Source organism: Prionailurus bengalensis, chromosome E3 (genome assembly GCF_016509475.1).
Source record: "Prionailurus bengalensis isolate Pbe53 chromosome E3, Fcat_Pben_1.1_paternal_pri, whole genome shotgun sequence".
Classification (NCBI taxonomy): domain Eukaryota; kingdom Metazoa; phylum Chordata; class Mammalia; order Carnivora; family Felidae; genus Prionailurus; species Prionailurus bengalensis.
The window spans coordinates 21,148,933-21,173,113 of NC_057357.1; the positions used below are offsets into that span (position 1 = coordinate 21,148,933).

The 24,181-nt window shown below is 49.2% G+C and overlaps 1 protein-coding gene across 1 annotated transcript in view; it reads right to left on the reverse strand.

The window, feature by feature from the left end:
* Positions 1-13,669: 13,669 nt before the first annotated feature.
* HS3ST4 (heparan sulfate-glucosamine 3-sulfotransferase 4) overlaps positions 13,670-24,181 on the reverse strand; it is a 399,205-nt gene continuing 388,693 nt past the window's right edge. Inside the window, exon 2 of the mRNA XM_043560257.1 lies at positions 13,670-15,710. Within this exon, the coding sequence (XP_043416192.1) occupies positions 15,074-15,710 (637 nt within the window). The 3' untranslated portion in view covers positions 13,670-15,073. The remainder of the gene's footprint in view (positions 15,711-24,181) is intronic.

A 24,181-nucleotide genomic window follows, 5' to 3' on the forward strand; every position in this document is an offset into this window, starting at 1 on the left:
AAACAATCACCATCATTTATGGAGTTTAATTTCAGCGTTTGATACTTGTGCCTGGTCTGTGTGCCCAGGGCAAGGGGAGGGGAGCCCCCGGGAGGGTGAAATTAAATGATGAGGCCATACAAATGGGACAGAATCAGCAATGCGCTGCCCTTGTTTGGTAAACACACCCAGTGCTTAATGGTGCCTAATGGTGCCTGTAATTGATGTCTAAAGTTATTTAAAAGTAAATTTACTAGAAAATAATTAGCAATTTTATAGTTCACTACTTCCTCATTTTGTGGATGAAAATTTTTTCAAGGCTTTTATCAGGCACCACAATACAGTGTGCTGTGAAATCACTTGCCCAAAATGGAGGTGGACAGGGGACCCCCAAAGAGATAAATAAATTAAAAAAAAAACGTTTGATTAGCTATTTTCATCCATTGGAATGTAGGCCTACCTTTCCCTCCACCCCCTCCCAACCTCCCATTTGAATCTGCAATAAATTATCCTTAATCAACATCAAGGGGGAGTTGTAGGATGGCCGCTTTGGGGATGGTTTAGCTTTGACCTTGGGAGTTCTGAGCCTTAGCAGTGGGAGTACAGAAGAAAATTGTTTTCTCATTAGGCCAGATACATCTTTCCTTAACGAGTTCTTAGAAATAGTCATTGCAACACATTAGCTCACCTCTCCCTCTTTCTTCCCAGCTAGCCCAGGGCTGCAGGAGAAATAGAGTGATAGAAATGAACGTGCTAAATTTTTTACTAAAGATTCACTAAAGAATTTGCTTGGCTGTCTCTTTCCGGAGCCCTCCGCTCACTGCCAACAGGGAAATGAGTTGCTGGTGCTTTCAGTAACATAGAGGCTCTCAGGGTCTTTCAGAAACCTTGTGGATGGTGACCAGTGTCTGCATCTGGGAAATGGGTGTGATAAATTACCTCTGCCTGCAGCTAAAAGCATGGTCCAGGGACCAGTGGCATCAGCATCCCTGGGAGCTTGTTAGAGGCGCCGAATCGTGGACCCCTCCCCAGAGCTATTTAAACAGAATCCCCAGGGGTGGAGACCAGACACCTGCGTTTTAATACATTTTCAAGTACTTTTTAGTGCATGCTCAAATTTGAGAACCAATACCATATGAGGATACGGTGAGCAGCAAATGTGATCACAGATGACATTATGGTCTGGAAGAAAAAAAAATTGGAATGTGCATGGAGATTGGGGGTATTATTGTCTCCCTGCATATTATTAAGTGTAAATGTCACAAAAAATATTATGAAGTTTATAGCCTAGAAAACTCATCTTGTAATTGCATCGGAACTCCCTGTGTTGTTAAATCTTGAAGCTTTCAGAGGCCGACACATATCAGGAAGCAGGCTGATGTAAGAGTTTAAGGTCTTGCAGGGATGGGAGTGAAGAAGTGACCCGTGCCCTGCCTACAACCACTCCAATGGTGTCGAAAACAATAGAATTGTGCAGTCCACGTAAAAGAGCTCTCTGCACACCGCATGCAGCCTGAGGAATCTGAATGTTTGCACTGCTCAACACAACCGGGTCCCCCGTGTGGTTGGCGTTACTTCCCTTCCATTTTTGACATCATAGGAATTAATTAAGAGTCCAGGGCAGTCCAGCACTTCTCCTGAGTGATGGTTTATGTGAGCCATTTCCCCGTGGTTTGATCGCATCAGCTCTGAGAAGATGCTATCATTTCCCTCTGGGTGAGAAGTCTCTGTTCACTCTCTGGTGGCAGAGCACTTCCCAAGACCAAGAGTCCGGAGGGCGGCCAGCTGGAATAATGGCATCTGGAGGGTCTGTGCTCAAGGTCAGGCTCAGCACTGGCGAGCCACGAGCAGTGGCTTCTTTGTCGGAATGGCATATAATGATATCACGACCGTTTTGAAGGAGGAAGCCCCCCCTCATGTGGCATGAGCCTTACGCGGCAAGTTAACTGTTCTTCCAAGAAGTTCCCTTCTAGTAAAAATGACCGATAGCCTTGTGTTTTGTGGGTGGCAGACGGGCTTAGCACAAGTGCCTTCCCTGCTCTTCCCGCAAGCTCTCCGCGTGGCTAGAAGCTGACAAGTAGGGAAAGCCTCCCCTGGGGTAGATTACTTAACCTCTCTGTCTTTTGTTTCTTCTTCTGCAGAATGGGAATCATAACCTGACTCAGAGTCAAGTGCCATCGCCAATGGAGAAACGATTTATAACCTGCAGCCTGTGGAGTTAAGGAGTCTAGTCTACAGCTCGTCTGTGTCGGTCCAGCAATAGCTCGATAAATCTCTTTCCTCTGGGGTCTCTGCGGTGACAGAGACCGGCTGGCTACCACGCTGGGAAAATCCCCACTATGTACTTGCGAGGAATACAAAATCCCATCTCTGCTTTCTTAAGGAAGCCCGGGGAAGCCCCGCGGGGGAATATGTACAATGAGAGCCCGAGTTGGAGTCCTTGCTCTGTCACTTATTTTTTATGTGACCTTCACTCCCCTGGGCTTCAGTTTCCTCATCTAGAAAATGGGGCACTAGTAGTCCCTACGTCGTTAGTGCTTACAAGGCTTGTTGGGTAACACCGAGCAAAATAATCTATGTCAGGTGTTTGATATTTCTTCACCCCCTCGGCGAGTATTTATTGAGTGCTTACTGCAAGTAAGCTCAGGGCAGGGGGGCACAGAGTGGCGCGTCACAGCCAGCGGTCTCTGCCCCTCCAGGGGTTATGTTCCCATGGAGGAGAAGCAAGGAATTGAACACATACAGGTGATGAAGTCTGCAACATAACAGCCACTGAGAAGTCCTAGGAACAAAATTACTGGCTAAAGGGTTAGAGCTTGGGGGCAGGGGGGAAGGGCGGCTATGATTTTAAAGTTTATTTATTTATTCTGAGAGAGTGTGTGTGAGCAGGGGAGGGCAGAGAGAGAGAGAGAGGGAGAGACAGAGAACCCCAAGCAGGCTCTGCGCTGTTGGTGCAGAGCCCAACGCGGGGCTCGAACTCGCGAACCATGAGATCATGACTTGAGCGGAAACCCAAGAGTTGGATGCTTAACTCACTGAGCCACCCAGGCGTCCCAAGGGCGCTTATGATTTTAAATGAGGTGCTTGGGGGCCTTGCTGAGATGGGGACATCTAAGGTGAGACCTGAGGGACAGAGGCAACAAGTGATGGAGATAGATATCTGGCAGAAGAACACTCCAGGTAGAGGGAACAGAAGTTGACACTTAGTAAGTGCTCAATAAACAGTAGCTTAAAATAAAGGAGAAGCCCTGTGAATTGATGGCATTTAGTCAGACAGAAGGGTGGGAATTCTTATCACGATGATAAAGTGCTAAGGGGAGCCTTCACGTCTGGAGTCTCCGAAGGCTTTCAGGTGGGATCAAAGCTGCCTTTCCTGGACCGTGTACCTTCCCTCGTGAAGTCCTCTGTGCTGTTTTCAGCTGAAAAGTCCACTGCCCATCACAGCCTGGCACAGGTACGTTGGAAACGGGAATGGCTCTTCAAAAAAATTTTTTTTAAATAAATAAATAAATAAAAATAAAATGCAGAGGAGGGCACAACCTGTTCAGCCAGGGAATCATGGAGGGGACATTTCCATCGGGTCTTTAAGCATGAATATTATTTCGCAGGAAAAGAAAGGACTGGTGTAAGGAAGATATCACAGTACAGGGCAAGGCAAACACTGTGCAGGAGATGATGCCAAGCCTGTGTGGCAGGAGCATTGAGTATGGAGTAGTTGCTGTGGTGGAGACGGGAGGAGTAGTTTGGGGACAGATTTTGAAGCCTTTATGTGCTAAGCTGAGGAATTTGGAATCTATCATGCAGGCAGTGGGGAACCATGAAAAACACTTTATTGGTTTCTCAGCATCTCCTTTCGGGATCATTCTCTCCCATTCAATAATGATGTTTTCCAAGACAAGAGTAGGGGCTGGCTCTGTCCGGTCCCCAGATGCGACTTAAGCCAGACCATGAGAGTACTTTAGATCCTTGGCCACAGTGACTGGTTCCTGAGTGGCCATGTGACCCCTTTTTGATGGAGCTCTTAGGAAAATAGGCTTTCTGTGGAATTGAAAAGTGTGGTTTAGGCTGAGCTGCAAGCAGCCATAACAAAATCACGTGAAAAGAGATCACTGAAGGCAAAATTTTGGAGGACGGAGTGGGTAAAGAAGCGGGGAGTGAAAAAAAGAAAACTTCCGAATTACCAAACTCCTGGGTGCAGCTCTATCTTAAGCCGGCCACCTTTGGAAACTTTAGCTACACGAGCCAGTGAATTTCCTTTAGTCCTCATTCCCCTGCGTGACTCGTGCTGTCTGCCACTTCTAGCTAAAGAAGTGACTGACTAATACAGGAATCACGAGTACTTTATTAGTCAGAGGATGATACAGTCAGTCTCCCTTGTCAGTTAGCATGACTCCGGATGCAGAACGAATTACAAATTCAAAAGGGAGCAAACTAGGGCATCTGGGGGCCTCAGCTGGTTCAGCGCCTGACTCCTGATTTCGGTTCAGGTCATGATCTCACGGTGAGTGGGTTTGAGCCCCACGTTGGGCTCGTGCTCAGCATGGAGCCTACTTGAGATTCTCTCTCTTCCTCTCTTTCTGCCTCTCCCCTGCTTGCTTGCTCTCTCTCCCTCCAAAAAAAAAAAATCAGAAAAAAAGGAAGTAAACTAGTGAAAGGGAGACCACTTATGGGGACGTCTCAGAAGATCATGTAAGAAAAATATAAATGTTGAGTGTAAGTATGTCCCATGCAATTATCTGCTAAATCTGACCTTCCTACGTTAGGTGATAAGAGTAGCTGACTTCTGGACATCTTCTCTTTTTTGTTTTTTTAATTGAAATTTTAGTTAGGTAACATACAGTGCAATTCGGGTTTCAGGAATAGAATGCATTACTTATATACAACACCCATCACTCATCTAGCCCATCCCCCACCCACCTCCTGCCATCAACCCTCTCAGTGTGTTCTCTATTGTTAAGAGTCTCTTATGGTTTGTTTCCACCTCTTCCCTTTCCCATCTGTTCATCTGTTTTGTTTCTCAAATTCCACATACGAGAGAAATCATAGATTTGTCTTTCTCTGATTGACTTTTCCTTAGCATAATACATTCTGGCTCCATCTACATCTTTGCAAGTGGCAAGATTTCATTCTTTTTGATGGCTGAGTAATATTCCATTATATGTGTATGTATCTGTACACACACACACACACACACACATACACACCACATCTTCTTTATCCATTCATCAGTCGATGGACATTTCGGCTCTCTCCATCGTTTGGCTATTGTTGATAGTGCTGCTATAAACACCGGGGTGTGTGCACTCCTCTGAATCTGTATTTTTGTCTCCTTTGGGTAAATACTAATCGTGGACTTTTTTTTTTTTAATTATATGCACGCGGGGCGCCTGGGTGGCTCAGTCGGTTGAGCGTCCGACTTCGGCTCAGGTCATGATCTCACAGTTCGTGAGTTCGAGCCCCGTGTCAGGCTCTGTGCTGACAGCTCAGAGCCTGGAGCCTGCTTCGGATTCTGTGTCTCCCTCTCTCTCTGCTCCTCCCTTGCTCACACGCTGTCTCTCTCTCTCTCAAAAATAAATAAAGATTAAAAAAAATTTTTAAATAAAAAATAAATAAAAAAATTATGTGCACGGTATAGAAGACAGAGAAGAGCAAGAAAGAACATAGGCTTCTGGCTTGGAGAGACAGAGAAGCTATTTGCTCGGCTGGCAAGACCGTGGGAGGAATAGGTCTAGGTGACTTAGAACATCTGGAATGGGACTTGGATGCATTAAGATTAAGATACTGTCTCTCTCGGTACAGCCCGATGGACAAGCCAAGGGTAGTTTGATATAAGAATCTGATGTTGGAGAGAGAGCCCTGCACGAACAATCTGAAATCGGGAGTCCCCAGCACAGAGATGGTGCTTGAAACAACGAAAATGTAGGGGATCGCTGGAGTGAATACTTACAGATAAAGAAAGGCTAACCCCTGGAGAACAAGCAGTAACAAGTGAGGCTGAACAGCAGCCACTAGTGTGGAGGGGAAACTCGAAGAGTGAGTGTTGGGGAGCCACGTCAGCAAGGGATGGACGAGTGACCAACTAACTGAATACTGTTCACAGGTTTAGAAGCATGAATACACGATTGCGCAAAAGATATTGACTATTACGATTGTCGATATTTGCCCTTAACTCAAGATAGAGCCTCTGGGAGTTGTTTATCTTTTTTTAAAGCTTATTTATTTATTTTGAGAGAGAGACAGAGTGTGTGTGGGGGAGGAGCAGAGAGAGAGGGAGAGAAAGAATCCCAAGCAGGCCCCATGTGGTCAGCACAGAGCCCGGCACGGGGCTTGATCTCATGAACCAGGAGATCACAATCTGCAAGAGACGGACGCTTAACCAACTGAGCCACCCTGATGCCTTGGGAGTTGTTTGTCTTAATGAAAGTTCTTTATAGTCTGAGTGGCATTTAATAGGATTTGTGTAACTTGGAATGTTAGATGTATCGACCCTGTGCTTTGGGAGAAGACCATCTCTAGGTTTGAAGTGATATGGAAGCTCCCCGAAATTTGAGAAGTGCCTGGGGGAACCTGTAACTTCTGTAACCTTGGGGACACAGAAAAGAGTCTAGATCTCAAGATATGTTGTGAGTTGTAGCTTTTTACATTACGAGATTGGGGATGGGATGAGAAAATGCACTGGATTATGAAAAATGGGGCAGGGTCCACGTATGTTTGAGGTCAATTCTGTCCCTTTAATGTAGGTTTGATACACCCTTGACTGATCCCATGATTCTAGTTAACATCACAAGGTTTCTCCAGATACTGTCTACTCGTTGGTGCGTTGTCTTTCTTGTCCTATGGACCCCGAAGTAGTTGCATGGTTGCCTGAGTCACCAGATCAAGAAGGCCAACTAGGAAGCGCCAGGCTCTTTTCATCATCCTGCTCTGACATCTTCAGTGTTGTCTGTTTGTTGACTCATGGTTACAAAATGGCTGCCACAATTCTAAGCCTGTCGTCCTTTCTCAAGAGCACTCAAAAGTAGGAAAAATAGATTCATTTCCTCTTATCATTGGCCACTTAAAAAAAAATGTATTTATTTTGAGAGAGAGCAAGGGCACAGGCAGGGGTGGGGCAGAGAGACAATCCTGAGCAGGCTCTATGCTGACAGCACAGAGCCCAATGCGGGGCTCAAAATCATGAACCATGAGATCACGACCTGAGCCCACATCAAGAGTCAGACGCTTAACCGACGGAGCCACCCAGGCTCCCCTGGCATTCTTTTTTTAATCCTTAAAGATTCTGTTTCTCCAGAGCCTTGAGCTGGCCACCGCTCAGACCCCACTGAGAAATGGAGCTCCACCGTTAATGAAAATTAATGAAATTAATGAAACTAATGAAAATTAACCTCCACCGTTAATGAAAATAAAATAGAAAATAATAAAAGACAAGGAGAGGAGGGAGAGGAGTTTGTGAGCTAGGAAGAGAGCAGAGGCAGGGCAAGCATCCAAGAGACAATGTGGAAGATAAAGCAGGAGTTGATCACAGAGCAAGATGGCGGCCAATAGTGTCAGACATTAACGTTAAGTAGGTGAAGGATGAACATTGCACCTGTACTTGATGATGGCAGCAACTCGGATGACCAGTCAAGCCCTTCCTTAGACTTCTGGGAGCCGACACTAGGACACGGGGGGGTGAGAAAAAGATAGCCGTTGAGCGAACATAGCGAGGGTAGAATCTCCGTTCCAGAACTTGAGCTATGGAAGACGGGGTGTTGTTGGGTATTTTGACAGACAGATGCTACACGAAGTGTTTTGTCCTTCAATTAACGATGGGATGATTGGCTTTGGATCCACATTAAAGAACAGGGAGGAGGGGACTCAACGAACAAAGCACATGCTCTGAAAGCTGAGATTAGGGATTTGAGGCAAATATAAGAACTAACGAGACATGAGTGGGGGAATTATGGATTCACACCCTGGCTAGCAATTTTTAAAATTTATAATAATGGCAACAACAGTAAGCCTACTGAGCTCTTTCTTTTTGCCACTCCCCTTTTTTTTTTTTTTTTTTTAATTTATTTTTGGGACAGAGAGAGACAGAGCATGAACGGGGGAGGGGCAGAGAGAGAGGGAGACACAGAATCGGAAACAGGCTCCAGGCTCCGAGCCATCAGCCCAGAGCCCGACGCGGGGCTCGAACTCACGGACCGCAAGATCGTGACCTGGCTGAAGTCGGACGCTTAACCGACTGCGCCACCCAGGCGCCCCGAGCCACTCCCCTTTTAAAGGTCCTGGTATCATTCCAGTAGTCCTCACAGTTCCCTGTAAGCAGGAATTATCCCCGTCTCCACCTGATGGAGGAGAGAACGCAGGTCCAGTGAGAGGCAGAGAGACGGAGAGAGAGCTGGACTTTCTCCAGGAAGCCACCTTCCTTGACCAAAAGAACGTGGGTGGGGCGAGAATGTGGGCAGGGTGGAAAGCTTGAAAGAACGGTGGAAATCTCTGAAACAAATACAAGGAGCCTGGAAAAAAAAGAGCTGCCCGGGGACAAATAAAAGGAACGCATTGCCGAACCGAGGGCCTCGCTGGGGTTAGAGAGCAGAAATTTAGAGAGACCCCAATCTGCATTCTCTGCTGCTCTCAGCAGGAGGGACTAAATGGACGATGGGAGTCACCCTGGCTTGCGGGCTGGTCCGCGAGTCTATGATTTAGACTCAGCCCTCCAACGTGCTGCCTAACGGTTCTTGTTCTGTACTTCTGCTTTTTCTTTCCTCTCAACAGGATGGTCAGGGTAAAGAAAGCCCGTATTTCCCAGCATTCCCCAGGGAGCACATCCTGTCCCCGGCACCCTTGAGAAGCCCTCCCACAGGGATCAAAAGGAAGCAATTTTTTCTTCCATAAATGATGGGGGGGGGGGAAGGGGGATCTCTTGCTCCATCAAAGTCTTACCTCTGGTCTCAGAGAGCCCCAGGGGAGTCTGAAGCCATCAACTCTTTCTTCTTGGGTCAGAAGGAACCCATGTGGTCGCCAAATCTCGCTTTTGGCAGGAGTTACAGGAAAAGAGTTCTACCACTTTTGTTTTTCCTTGTATACCATTTATTGCCGTTTTGTTTGTTTGTTCATCATCCCAAGGCTGTCCCCGTGATCTCAGAGACAAACTGGTGACAAACGCTCAGAGCCTGAAGACATGTACGTGTAGGGGGAAATATTCTTTATTACAGAGACACTGGTGTAATCGAGTTGCAAGCGGAGACGTGGCAGAGGCGGACCTACCAAGGGGGTTGAGGCTTCTTGAAAGTGTTCAAGGGGACAAGACCAAGGCCCTCCATCCGGCGCAGAGTGCTGTGAAGGCTGCCGCGTACCGCCCCATCCGTGCCTCTGGGGACCCTCCGTGGAGGGGAGCAGGACCGAAAGTGACAGGCTCTCAACCTTTTGACCTGGTTCCAGCCTAATCCTGCAACTCCAGCTCATCTCGTCCCCCTTTCCCCCAAGATATTCTGTGCGTTTCTTCCAGGTAGGGAAGAGGCTAAAACAAAAAGCTAGTTAGAAATGTTCAAAAGAGCGTGAGATCAACTCTTCTCTCGAGGTGGGGCTTTAAGGATGTTAGCGTTAATCCAATGAGCTCCACGTGTCCCATGGGACCCCTACTTAAGCCCCACAGATGTGACCACAACAAGGAGGTACGGGGCCACCGAGAACCGGAAAGATGCCGTGGTGGGTATCCTTCTGACCCCAAACAGGATGGACTGTTCTAGCTCTAGCCTACTCATGGCCACAAGGGTGACCCCCCAACCTCCCAACCGGCCTCTACTGTTCTACTTCAAGATCACGCTTTTCCAGTGGTCCAGAACGGTTCATGGGATCTGAGCTATTCGAACGGATGTTTCCTGGGCTTAGAGACAAGGTTATGAAAACACCGGTTGAAATCGCTTAACTGTGATGATTCCGGGCAGGCTGTCCCTCCCGCCATCCCTAGCACAGCGCCCTGCCTTGTGGTTTCAGTTCAGTCGTTACATCTCTGTGAAACTTTGGGGAAGTGCCTCAAATTCCCAAGCCTCCAGAGTCCCCGGCTATAAAATACAAGGATGAGGCTCGTTGATTATTATTGACCTAGAAGACAAATCTCCATTACTGTCTCATCCAATAGAAATGTGTGAGTGTGTGTGTGTGTGTGTGTGTGTTCATTGGAACTATTATTGAGTGCAGCACATTTTCAGAAGAGTTGAATTTCTATTGGTTTGGTGTTTCCTTCTTGATCTATGAATCAACAAACAGCCGACGGCTAGGGGAAGAAGGTCATCCCTTGACCTTCCCCTGGGACAATGCTAAGGAAGCACAGGTGGTGGGGAGTGAGGGCTGTGTCTGCAAGAATTTACGTCCCCGATTAAGTGGCTTGGCTACGGTCAGCCTGCCTTCTGGGAGAAGATGATCCTGGATGGCAAAGTCCTTCATACACACTTCTTCCCCCGCCCCCCCAAATCCCTACTAGGCTTCTTAATGCAATCTGGTATTTTTCGTATCTTTTGTGCTTTCATACCTCTTTGTGCTTTAGCTTAAGTCCGGAGCATACGAACAGTCATATGATTTGGGATGAGGTAAAACGTTGCCGGGTATGGTCTTTAATGCCATATGTACACGGCGGTCCTTCCTTTCCCCCGGTGAGTTACCCCCTACCCCAATTTCGTGTTTCCATAGTGTTTCCTGGGCATCCTCTCTCGTAATAGTGAAACCCTCTCTTTATGTATTTCTTCTATGTCTGTCTTTCCCGCCCTCACCCCATCCCACCCCTTGGCTGGGCGCTCTGCTGGGTCAGCTTCTCTCTCTCTCGCATCTCTTTCAACTGTCACTTAGTCATCTATACATATATTTGTGTAATAAAAGCTGGAGTGAAATACGATTGACCCTAGAGCAGCGCTATATCCATTCCTGTCTCCAGGGACACTAGAGATTCCGGTCCGTCTTCCACCAGTGGACCCACATCGCATACATTTCTTTGGCCTTCATCTCCTGCCCGGATACCAGATGACCCACTATTATTACCTTGCCACATATGATATTTTCACAATTAAAAAAAAGTGGTCTCATGTATCTCATATCTTAAAATGACACATCCTCACCCCCTTGAGAAGCTAGAAATCATAGGCACTCCTCTCTCCCCATCCCAAGTCGTTACACAAAAGCCTGAGGAGAACCCCAACCCAACTTTGTTTCCAGAAACGTTGGACAACAGGCACCTGCCTGGTTTTTCCACCTTTTTTTGGTCTCCCACGCGAACTCTCAGGAGTCAGAGCTCCAAGCCCAGAATTCATAGCCCAGAAGTTTGAAAACGTCGCTCCCGTGTTCATCCCAAGAGGATCTGTTTGGCCCTGTTGGAGGAGCCTTGGTGCCCTGTTGTATCTAAAAGAACCTTGAGTGTGGAACAAGGGAAAGGCCACTGTGAGGAGACTTTGTCTGTGTAGGGGGTGAGAGGAGGGTCCTGACCAGGAGGAAGAAGGTTTGCGTGTGAATGCCTGAAATCTAGGCAGTCCTGTGTTATGGAGGGCTTTTCTACTGGCCTGAGCTTTGAGCAAGATCAATGCGGGCTCCCTTCTCTTGACATTCTCATAAGTGTCCAATATGAGTAAAGATATAGCCTTGGCACTCTATAAAGACATATTGTTCTGGAAGGGGTATTGAGAACCTCTTCCCTTGTCTTCCTCCCTCAACTTTATCATCACCATTATTACCATCATCACCACTAACATTACCGTGGTCCTCACTATCCATCGTGTCACTGAAGCTCTTCATTCTTTCCAAATACCCTCCATCTATTAATTCATTTTGGTTATCCCAGAAGCACTGAGGGGTAGGTGGGGTAGGGATTAAATACACCCATTTTAGAGACGGGACAACTAAGGTTTAGATGGCCAAGACACCGACAGAGGCAAGGATAGAACCCGGCCACCGCTCTTCCAACAGCAGAGAGGCAGAAGTGTTCTCTGGACAATAAGGGGGCTGAGGGTGGTCAAATGGGAAGGAGCAGGAAGGATAAGAAACGGGACAAAACAGAAGTCGTGGCTTTCGTATACAGTTGGAAGAAAGATAAAGGGACTGCTGAATGCTTTTGCCCTTGTCGCTGCTGTGTTTCGAGCCGGTGGGTCTAAGGGGCAAGGCCAAGGCTCTCCTACGTTTCACGTACAGAACAATAGTGGCCAAAAGCAAGGAACACGGGAGCAATGACAGCTGTGCTGCTGGGAGGCAGAATTCTCCTCTTCTCAGCTCTGAGCCACACGCGGCAGCCTTTCCAGAGGTGTGAACCCTCCATTCGAGGGAGAAGAGGGGAAGCGAAGATTAAATATAATTTATGCTTTGCTAATTGAAATCAAATACAAAATTCAATCTTCCGTGAGTTGCAACGCTCACGTTTAAATAGGGCAGAAGTATGATTAACCTGACTCTTATCTTAGCAGGCTGACTTCACTGTCCTGGAGAGGAGGGAATTCCTTGGTCAAGTTTCTCCCCCTGCAGAAGGGGACATGGCTTCCTGGCTCACTCCCGGAGTCACGAGGATCAAGCCAGAGTAGACACTGCAGAAAATAGAACTTAAACACGTCAAACGTTGCGAGCTTTCAACCGTATCGCCAGACAGACCCTTAAAATAAAAACCTTCAAGCTCTCAAGGCTTCGGCCCCTGCCCTATTCCTCCAGAGAACGTAAGCCCCGCTGCTATACGCAAGTGTCTACGTACTTTAAGTGATGGGGGTGGGGTCCCCACTTTTATTTTCCAGCCGAGTACGGCCTATTTTTAAAAAAAAAAATTTTTTTTTTAACGTTTATTTATTTCTGAGACAGAGAGAGACAGAGCGTGAGTGGGGGAGGGGCAGGGAGAGAGGGGGGACACAGAATCCGAAGCAGGCTCCGGGCCCCCGGCTGTCAGCGCAGAGCCCGACGCGGGGCTCAAACTCACGGACCGCGAGATCATGGCCTGAGCCGAAGTCCGAAGTCTGTGCTGACGGCTCGGAGCCCGGGGCCTGCTTTGGATTTGGTCTCTCCCTCCCTCTGCCCCTCCCACTGGCGCTGTCTCTCTCTCTCTCTCTCTCTGTCTCAAAAATAAATAAAACATTAATTTTTTTTTTTTAAAGAATGTTCTTGAAAGAACAGCTTCCCGAGCTCCACCCCGGAGCTCCTGGTTCTCCAAGAAGTCTGCAATGAGGCTCGGGAAGCTGTGGCCTGCAGAAACCCCACGGTTGCCCCCGATGGGCAGCTAGCCCCATTCTTTGCTCTGCTGGCACATCAAGGCCCCAACCAGCCAGCCCAGAAAGCACGGTTCGGCACCAGCATGCCTTTGCTTCCTTCAAAGAGGTGGGTTTATATGCACGTGCGTGTGTTTTTCTGTATCTTCTTTTACTCTGGCGGTGAAGGTACGTATACACGTTGCCTTCCGCTCGATAACCACTTCCTCATCTGGCAAAAAGTTATTTGCGAGGTTGTTCCTGAGTCTAGCCTATCGGTGCATTTCTGGCCAGGGTCCGTCAAGCTAGAGACGGCCGAGCTCCTTTCCAGAGTCCCTTCCCTTGTGCCGTTTCCAGAATTATCCAGCCCTGTGGACAGAATCCCCCGGCAGATTCTCAAATCTGGGTCTTTCTGGCCACCCCGGAGAAGGGGCCAGTCCCAGAGTGGGGGGGGGGGGGGTTGGTTGGTGACACAAACACGCCAGCCGAGAGCCCATTAATCAGGTTGCATTAAGCTTTATAACAACACGGTTTTCATTTAGCGGGAGAAATGACAGTTTCATAGCAGCCGAACAGACTTAGCTCCCCCCACTCATACATCTTTTTAAATTTACTAGAACAGTCCTGGTTTGGGAGATCTGTGAACAAGGACTTGACGTCAAGTGCTGCGTTTCCATCGAATCAAAGTAATGGGAAGGGACGCTTCGTTCAGCAGCCCTTGGTGGGGGGTGCCCACAGACAGCCCTCGCCCTCGCCCACGTCCACAGACGGGATCTGACGGCCCTCCACAGAGGGAGCCCCCCCTGTGTGCCATCTCTGCAGAGAGCAAGTAAAGCACCAGATGACCGCGAGGCGGGACGTGGTGGGGCGAACAGAAGCATGGTGACCGATCCCCTGTTCGTTGCGCTGCTCAGGATTACTCCTAACAGAAGACATGCCCACTCTCCCGTCCTCGCCCCTCTGGGGACCCTAAGGGACGGAGCCCACTCTTAGAGCATTTCTTAGAACCACGGTTCTACGGGTCTTCACGTATGAAGACCGCCCACCGAAAAGTCTGGCCTTCTTTTTTCGCCCCCAGAAATAGCACTGATCTGTTTCAACCCCAGGGCTCAGAACTCAATGGCAATCACGCTGCTCCGAGAACAGCCACCGGGGCCCGAGTCTATCACGAGGGCCCGCGCGAAGCTCCTCCACAGCCCGGGACACTCGTGGAGAGAGAAAGACCCAGCCCTTCCTAGAGGGCCCTTGGAAAGAAGCCTTCCAAGAGTGTCAGCTTTTTTATTTTTATTTTTCTGGTGAGGAACGTGCATGCCTCCGCCTTCATAAGGTGGGGAAGGGTTGTCACAGGGTTGTGGGATGAGACCTCTAAGGAGAAGGTTAGAGACGCCTCAGAGAAAGGACCTGGCTCCCTGGGAGTCCTGGAGTACTCAGCCACAAGGAGCATTCTGGAGAGGTGCCAAAGCAAAGGTTTATACAGCAGAGGGCTGTGCCAGACGCAGGGCTAGGCTAGGACTCAGGCTTCTCAAGTGACCAAAGTAGACCTTCCTTTCTTTTCTTTAATCACTTAACCAAAGGCTCCTGGCACAGTCTCTGACCTTGACAGCTATCTATCCTGTCTTCAGACTCCATTAATTAGCAGAAGACGAGGATTAGCAGTGGCTCCTGGCGGCCATCTGGTCAACCAGATGCCGCCGCCCGGGCAAACCCGGTGCCTCCGTGAGGATGCCGTGCTATCCACCCCTTCGCCTAAACCTACAGCGCTGGAAGCGATCGTGGCTGGACAAAGGAGGGGATCGACTTGGCACTCCAGCGAGGCTGAGGCCGTGGACCCCGGGGGGGATTCAGGACTCAGGTAAGGAGCCTCCTGAGCTATTCGCTAGCCTTCCCTCTCCGCTTCCTCAGCCTCATTTGTCACCCTCTTCCCGTTCCCACTGGAAATCTTGGCCAGTCATTTGGTAAAACATCATGTTGAAGGGTCTGTAGAATTTCTGCAGTCTGTGGATCACATCTGGGTCGATGCGGGGATGAGTCCGACCTTTGCTCTTGCCTAAGCATCTGGGGGCACCGCTGTCTTCTGGCTTCTTGAGACAAGGGAACCCCTTGGTTTTGTTGAAATAGAAATGCTTTTCAGTCACCACACGCTTGAGGCCTAGAAAATCCTGTACCTTGGCCATTTCCCCGGCAGGGTCCACTATGAGTCGCTCACCACTGACGAAGAGGATTTGGGAGAGGGGGAAGTATTGGAGCCAGTTTTCCAGGTGCAGAGCATAGATCCCTATTCGAATGGCGCTCCAGGAGGCGTCGATCAGCCCTAGGGTCCGGTTTTTGAAGGCCAGTACCTCGAAGGTGGGGATCTCGGGTTTCTTGGACAGCGTCTGGGTGTAGTCGGAGATGGCCCTGGTCACGGGGTTTCTCACCACCACAATGAGCTTGATGTCCTTGGCCATGGCGTGGATACGCTTGGGAGCCTCATTCGTCACAAAGTAACTCGGCGTCTTCTCCATGGTCACCTGCCCATCCAAAGTCTTAGGCATCACATTTCTGGAAGAGGAAGGGAAAGGAAAGAGAGGGTCAATTCCCACCCAGAAACACTTTAACTTTTTGCACGAAACGTGTGCCAGCCAGCGCCCGATCGGGAACTACAAAACAAAATGCGCTGACAAACCCTGGGACTTCTTTTCTAACCCTGTGCCCACTCTCCACTCTGATCCCAGTATCGTCAGAACGGGCAGCACAAGGCTTCTGAATTCACTCTTGGGGACCTCACCTACCTGGGTTTACATCTGCTGCCCTATCTCTTACCCGGTGCTGTTCAACTGGGACACACTCTTAATTTCTCTGTGTATTCGTTTTACGTAATCTCTGAAATGGAGATAATGACAGCACTTACCTCTTAAGTGCTTAAGGGAGATAACACTTGCAAAGCATTTAGCACAGAATCCGGCACGTGCGAGAGCTCAATAAGTCAAGGATACTATTGTTGTCATAGCAGCTTTGGGAAAAGGTCCGGGCGCACCGAGAACTCAAAGATGATCTAGCCCAAGGGTTGGTCAACGACCACCTGCCCCTTGTTTTCGTACGGCTCACCGCGAGGAATGGTTTTTCATCTCTCAACGGTTGGAAAACACCCAACATAGTAATAATAACATTTTGTGAGGCATGAAAATTATACGAAATTCGAATTCCAATGCTCATAAATAAAGCTTCTCTGGAACACAGCCGCGCTCACCCCCTGATGTACTGTCTGGGGCCACTTCTGTGCTACAACAGCGGAGCTGAGTACTTGCAACGGGGACTTACTGACACACAAAGCCAAGCATATTTACTGTCTGGTCCTTCGGGAAAGCATTTGGCGAGAATTGACCTAGTCCAAAGGCGTCGCGGGGGAAAGGAAGAAACTGAAGCCCAGAGGCCGGGAACCGGACAGGCGTCGCGACCTTCACAAGGTGAGTCACGTCCCTCTCTTGTCCTTCCTCTGTAAAACCCTGAGAGCTCACCTGGAGTTCGAGTTCAGAGTAAAACGACACACAAATGGAGTTCTTAACTTTGCTCCCGAGGTTTGCCCAGTGAGCCAGGGGCAGGTCCCACACCACGTCTCTTGGTTTCCTTCCCAAGGTCGTGTCTCCAAACCCCACCCCTCCTTCCGTGTTCACCTTCAGAGTGGCCCTGCCTCATGTGAGAGCTTCAAGACATCAGAGGAGTCTGATGCTCTCTGTCCCCCAATCCCAGGGTGGCGGGCCTATCAATGATAACAGAGGCTCAGGATCCTATTATACAGTCAATTTGCTATAGGCATATGTAGACCAAAGTTAATTGATGATAAACCTGTTATACCTGTCGGTACAGCAGGCCATCTGCCACAATGTGCTCCACTCCATTAAGTCTATTCACTTCTGAGCCCTGCACCAAAGAGGTACATTTAGGATTACACAAGTCCTCTTTGTTGTGAGGACATGCTTTTAAATGTCTCAGCTAATAAAACTTAATACCGACCACGATCCCTTAGCTTCCCCTACCATAATTACATGTATTTACTATCGCGCGTGTAGAGAAAGAACGACTTTTCTTTTATCTCTAATTCACATGCTCCGTCAATAATTAATTGCTACTGGGTTTTGAGCTTTCTTGGCAAGCACCTTTAGGAGGCAAGAGGAACTTGCCTGGTAGAGAAAATTCACGTAGAGTCAGATGTTGTTAGCGCTCAAGGGTTGGACGGCCAGAAGTTTCCGGGTCAAAGCCAACAGCCCTGGCCATAGTCTTGCTCGTCCCGGACTAACATATTGTCCAAGGTATTTTGAACGTCTTCATGTGCCTGTTCGGCTCTCGTCACATTTAACTGTTTCATAAGGCCGGGGGGTGGGGTGGGGCGGGGGGCGGGGGGTGCAGGGCACGGAACACAAAACGTGTGGGACTCCAGTGTGCAGGACTGCCGAGTTTCCGACCACCCACATCACCGTGAAGTTGATAAAACTCTGAAAGCCCTCCAGGAAGTGTATTTAACCCACATTGAACCCCAAATTTCTCACCTCAAAAAACAGGGCTAATTAAGAGTTCCTCCCTTCTAGGATGGTAATGAAGATCCCATGAGGTAACAAGGGTAAATCACTTCTTAGAATAGTGCCTGGTGAAGGCCACGAAGTGTTATAACTGACACCAGGGGTAGAGAAAAACAAGGAAAGAACATTTCTATCTGACCGCATGGCAAAGCCGAAAAACTGAGCTCAAGAACAGGTCTAGGGAAAAAGGCTAGTTTGACTCAAGCCAGTTATCATCAACCACACATCCCTGAACCGGAGGCTGGTGACCCACGAGGGAGCTACAATGAGTTCGGCCTGAGTTTAAGGAACGTGTTGATGTCTTACTTTTATTTCAACTGGAGAGAGATATTCTCTCTCTCTGTAACTTATTTATTTATTTATGAGAGAGAGAGAGAGAGAGAGGGAAGCAGAAAGAGAGGGAGAAAGAGAACCCCAAGCAGCCTCTGTGCTGTTAGGACAGAGTGCGATGTGGGGCTCAAACCCACAAACCGTGAGATCATGACCTGAGCCGAGATCAAGGGTTGGACACTCAACCAACTGAGCCAGCCAGGTGCCCCCAGAGAGACATTGTCTTAGTATGAAACTCATGTCACACTATGAAAATATTAAATCATTATTAATGCAAAAAAATACTTGAAGATAGGTATTTTCAACATGGCCCCATCCAGATGTTTAATTCCTCCATGTATTGTTGCCTATGGATTTTGTGGCCTTTTCTGTGAGCTCAGGAGCAGTTGCCAAGGTTTTCCTTCTCATTCGCCCTCTGCCATTCACTTCTTAGACCCCAGCGTTTGTCTTTTTATGGGGCCCCTTTCAAATTCATCTCCTGCACTTCAGCTAATTGCTACAGTCTGTCAAGACGTGTGTGGATCTCGAGTCCTCATCTGAAGCATCTGGAATGAAATGGCACCCCTCTTCCAAGCCAGTGTGTGTAGGGGAGTGAGCATGTGCTCGGCTCAGTGCAAAGGGGAATGAGAGAAGGGGTGCTGGAGAAGGCAGAGGAGCCTAAATGGCTTTGATCATGTGACAAAGGAAGGAAAACATGTGGTCTGGGGAGACACCTGGCATTTGGGCACCCAATGGGAAGACCATCTCAATGAAGCCATGATACAGCTGTGTGGTATGGGCTACCCAGGATTTTTTGCCAGTAAGAAGATACACAGCAGCTGTTCCCCATCCGGGAAGTAGTCATCTCCCCTTTTCAGAACTGATGCTGAATCAGTTACGTTCATTCATTCATTCCTTCATTCATGAAACCCCTTTCATTCCTGGAGTCCTTGATAGCTGCCTGCATCGTAGAGCTTAGAATACTGTCATAATAGGATTTGTTCCCAGGCCCTTCCTGGCACGTCTCAGTTCCTGAAAGCCGCGGGCGATGTTTTTTTCCCCTTCCTGTCCCTGGCGTCTAACACAGTTCCCGCCACATATGGTAGCCGCCCCCCTAGCTCTCTGTGGTTGCCGGACGGACACACGAAGGACGTCCGGATGAAAGCATGATCCTTGGGCATGAGGGGAATTGACGCCGTTTGGGGAGCCTGACCCTCCTGAGTAGGTTTTCCACGCGTGGCGGTTCGGTGTCTGTGAGACCCGTGTCATCCCTGTCTGAAAGACCATGCACTTCGGCGTGGACCATCTGGTAAGAAAACACCGCAGCTGGGCTTGGAACAGCTCGTTAACAGTATCCGGGGTGCTTAGAGCAGCCGCGACATCAACATCAACACACAGTCCTGAAGCGAGAATCGTTCTGCAAGATCACACATCTGCTCTCACAGTCCCAAATGTTGATGAGCCACCATCCACCGCGCTCGCCCTCCCCGCCTCCCATGCCGGGGTGGTGGCGCTTTGCTACAGGATACGTGCCCAGGGGCCTCGCGGGAGACGATGCTAACAAGAATTACCACGCACCATTCACGGAGGGCCCACCCTGTGCTGTGCTTTCTGCTCCAAATCCAACGTCGGATGCCGGACCCACTCCTTGCAACGCCTCCAGGCATTGTCCTCTCCAGCCTTGTTGGTTAAGACCATAGACTCCGGACTTTCTGAGTTTGGATCCACTTATTAGCTGCGTGACCCTGGGCCAGTTACTTAACCCAAATAGCCTGTGTCTCCGATCCACTCTCTGGGAAACAGACATCGTACTATTCAGATCCATCTCCGAGGGATTTTACGAGGATTTAATAAGTCAATATCTAAAAGGGTCCCTTACACATTGAAGGCCCTGAATACATTAGCTGTTAATGTTTAAACATCTCTCTTAAGAAGATACTACCCTTAGGGCAGGAAACTGAGGCCCAGTGAAATTGATTAGCTCGCCCGAAGTCACAAGAAGTGGCCTTGGAAGTCAACCCCAGCTCTGTCTCGCACCACAGCCCAAGCTCTTTGTTGCTGCCCGACAATGCTTAACGGAACTTCAGAGGCTCAGCAAGGTTGCGGGACTGGCCCAAGGTCACTCCGCCAGGGGGTGGCCGAGCTGAATGTAAAAATGACACTCATTACACATGTTGTAAAGGTGGACTGTCACTGACTTACCACTGGGAGTTGCGGCAAACCCAGGCCAGAATCCCCAGAAATTCTTGCCAGATCAAGCTACATCGTTCAATTTGTGATATCTCTCTCCGGGGCCTCCTCAATTGAAGCAAATGGATGCCATCATGAACGCCGAGGGAGAAAGCAATCACCCGTGTTAGCTATAAAGTGCCCATTCTCTCTGGAAGGGTCAGTGGCACAGCTTGCCTTTGGCTGGCCTGATTTGGAGGTACGTGGGCAGCTCACATTTCCCCAAATGCATTTTCCGGTGGAACAAATGGTGCATAAATGAACAGTATTTTCTGAGCCCTCCTGATGAACTGTAACCCAAGAGAACGGTGGTTAGAGCAAGGGCATGAGGTAGGGCCATTTCCCCCGTGTCGAGGAAAAGAATTCACTTAGAAAGTCAGTCGAGCACCTGCTGCTTGCCAAGCCCCGCACAAGGCAATTGCACACGTTCTCCTGGCCACAGCTCACAGATAGCATGGGCTTCACGGAGCCCGTTTATACAGATGTGGCAGTTGAGAGCCAGGGTGACAATGAACCCTGTCCAAGGACATACAGGCAGGACCTGCCTTGCCCAGTTCTGTTGGAAAGTTCGTTGTGCTTTTCAAAAATGTTCCACTTATTTATTTGGAGAGACAGAGAGAGAGAGAGAGAGAGAGAGAGACAGACAGACAGAGAGAGAATCCCAAGCAGGCTCTGGCTTTCAGCATGGAGTCTGACGTGGGGTTCGATCCCATGACCATGAGATCGTGACCTGAGCCGAAATCAGGAGTCAGATGTTTTACCGACTGAGCCACCCAGGCACCCCTACTGGGCTTTTTAAACCCAAAATTCAAGAGGCACCTAGGTGGCTCAGTCGGCTGGGCGTCCGACTTCGGCTCAGGTCACGATCTCATGGCTTGTGAGGTTCGAGCCTTGGGTCGGGCTCTGGGCCGACAGCTCAGAGCCTGGAGCCTGCTTCGGATTCTGTGTCTCCTCTCTCTCTCTCTGCGCCTCCCCCACTCCAGCTCTGTCTGTCTCAAAAATAAAAATAAAACGTTAAAAAATATTTAAAAAAATTTCAGGAATCCTGGAATCTCTGAAGGCGGAAATTCAAAGCATTTGAAAAGGACATTTCTTGGGGCGCCTGGGTGGCGCAGTCGGTTAAGCGTCCGACTTCAGCCAGGTCACGATCTCGCGGTCCGTGAGTTCGAGCCCCGCGTCGGGCTCTGGGCTGATGGCTCGGAGCCTGGAGCCTGTTTCCGTTTCTGTGTCTCCCTCTCTCTCTGCCCCTCGCCCGTTCATGCTCTGTCTCTCTCTGTCCCAAAAATAAATAAACATTGAAAAAAAAAAAAAAAAGAAAAGGACATTTCTTATATAGAGCCCTAAGAAAAGCAGCATACCCTGGGGCCATACGACCGTCAGCCAAATGGAATCGAAGAAAGCAGGGATCTTGAGTTACAGCTGAGACTTGACAACTAACTTGCTGAATAAATTTAGGAAGGGGTTTTTCCTCTTTGGGCCAGCACGATGAAAGGGCTATGTGAAGACGAATCCTCCCATTCATCCCATCAAGTATTAATTGGTGCTTGTCGCGTACCAGGTGTTGAGCATAAACTGATGCTCAAGCATGCGTGGTACCTGCCTTCAAAGGACTGTAAGTTCTTTGAGGAAAAGGTCTGACTATCCCATTTTTGGTCGGTGGTTCAGATGGACATCTCCGCGGTGGACAGACAGACGTCTCCTTTGCTGCCGAGTCTGGCTCGCATTTCCCACATGCCCTTGCGGGAAGGTGTGGGTAGGGGGGTGGGATGGAAGCAGAAGAGAAGCCGCAGAGGATGACGGAGCTTAGAAGGGAGAGGAGAAAGAAAGACAAGAAGAAAGGAAGGAGGAGGAGGCCAAAGGCAAGAAGGAACCGGGCTTTGAAGAGACACAAGGAATTGAAGTGACCAGGGGGAGCGGGGAAATGAGGAAAGCATTGCAGTTTTATTTATTTTTTAATTTTTTATGTTTTAGTTATTTTTGAGAGAGAGAGAGAGAGACAGAGAGAGAGAGAGAGAGAGAGAGAGAGAGAGAGAGAAGGAGTGGGGGAGGGGCAGAGAGAGAGGGAGACACAGAATCTGAAGTGGGCTCCAGGCTCTGAGCTGTCAGCACGGAGCCCGACGCGGGGCTCGAACTCATGAACCACGAGATCATGACCTGAGCCGAAGTCGGATGCTTAACCGACTGAGCCACCCAGGCGCCCCAAGCATTGCAGTTTTAAATGGCACATGGCCGGGGCGCCTGGGTGGCTCAGTCGGTTAAGTGTCTGACTCTGGGTTTCAGCTCAGGTCACCATCTCACAGTTCCGGAGTTCGAGCCCTGTGTCGGGCTCTGCGGTGTGGAGCCTGCTTGGGATTCTCTCTCTCTCTCTCTCTCTCTCTCTCTCTCTCTCTTTCTCTCTCCCCCTTCTTCTCTCTCTCTCTCTCTCTCTCTCTCAAAATAAATAAATACACATTAAAAAAGTAAATGACACATGGTGGGAGAAAATAGCAAACCCAGGTCTCAGGCATTTTTGTTTTAAAGTTTGTGCCAGGCAGGCCTGGGAAGGTTTATGAAGGTCTATGTCAGACACACGTCATGGAGGCGGGAGGCGCATGAGTCCTACCGAAGTAGGCTGAGAGGGTAGACACCCCTCATTCCCAATGGTTCTCAATGAATCAACTGGGGCTCAGTGAAGTTGCACGCCTTGACTAAGGTCACACAGCTCACCGGTGCGGCAGGGTTGGGATTCGGAACCCAGCGGAACCTGTGGTCCTCGCTGCTCTTCAATATGATAAGGAGAGGAAGGTCCAGAGTGGAGCTAGAGCCTGGGGGAGGGCACCGGATGGCAGCCTCCAGTGCAGAAATGAGGGTCCACTAGGCATCCATAGCCACAGAGAGACCCCGGCATCCACAGCTGATAGGGTCTTGAGCTTTGGTGGGGCATGGGTGGGATGAGGGCAGGCAATATTTAGGAACTTCCTCCTAATCGCTTTGATCTTCCCGATGACAGGAGAGCAGGGCCATCTGCTAAGCTTGAGGGCCTTGGGAGTGGGGTTATGGGTCTCAGAACAGAGGGAGCTGGATATATATAGAAAATTTCTGGATTACGGTGACCTATGGAGAAATCACCCTGTGTTCGGTTTTTGCCTTGGGAGACTCATCTGGAAGAAAAGGCGGGGAACTCATCACTTACCCTCACCCTCACCCCCAACCACTGCCACCAAATATCCCTAGGCCCTTGGGTTTCAAGGAAGGTTTGTATTCTAATGCAAATGAAACGTGCCTTGAAACCCGCAAGATGAGTTTGAACAAGAGTCTTTTACGGATCGTTATACAGAGCCACCTCTGACACCCTCTGTGGAGCAGCCCAGGGTCCCAGGGGACACGTTTCTGAAGATATCGTCACAAACGAACAAGGTGAACGCCTAGGTTATCAGTGGATGCCGGCAACCAGAGAATGGAAGCGAAGGGATAGGAGAACACATTCCGCTCTCAGCGGAGAGTTATTTGGGAGAATCATGCCCCGTACTCTCTCCTGAGGGCCGCCAAAGTGTCATGAACCGCGTGGGGGTGGAACTTATCCCAAACGATCAGAAGTTGACCCTGGGTAGACTAAGTCGTTCTGTGGCCAGGGACACACTACAAGACAAAGACAGATGGAAAAATGGAAGGCCGCTTTCAGGCCGTTTCTAGTTCTGCAGCAGGATGATGCACAGCTTTTCAGAGGCAGCTCTTGCTTTTCCAGATGAGTACAATGAGGGCTCCACAATTGTTAGTCCCAATTTTTAGGAATCCGAGGGTGTCATCACTCCCTAAGTAGTGAGGAGCTGGTCGTGAGGAATATTAAGGTCCCTACGTCCACGTTCTCGGATCTGGCCTCGAACAGAAACTGGCGGGGCAGATTCAGGGCTCACATCATCTTCTCTGGAGCCCAGGGGA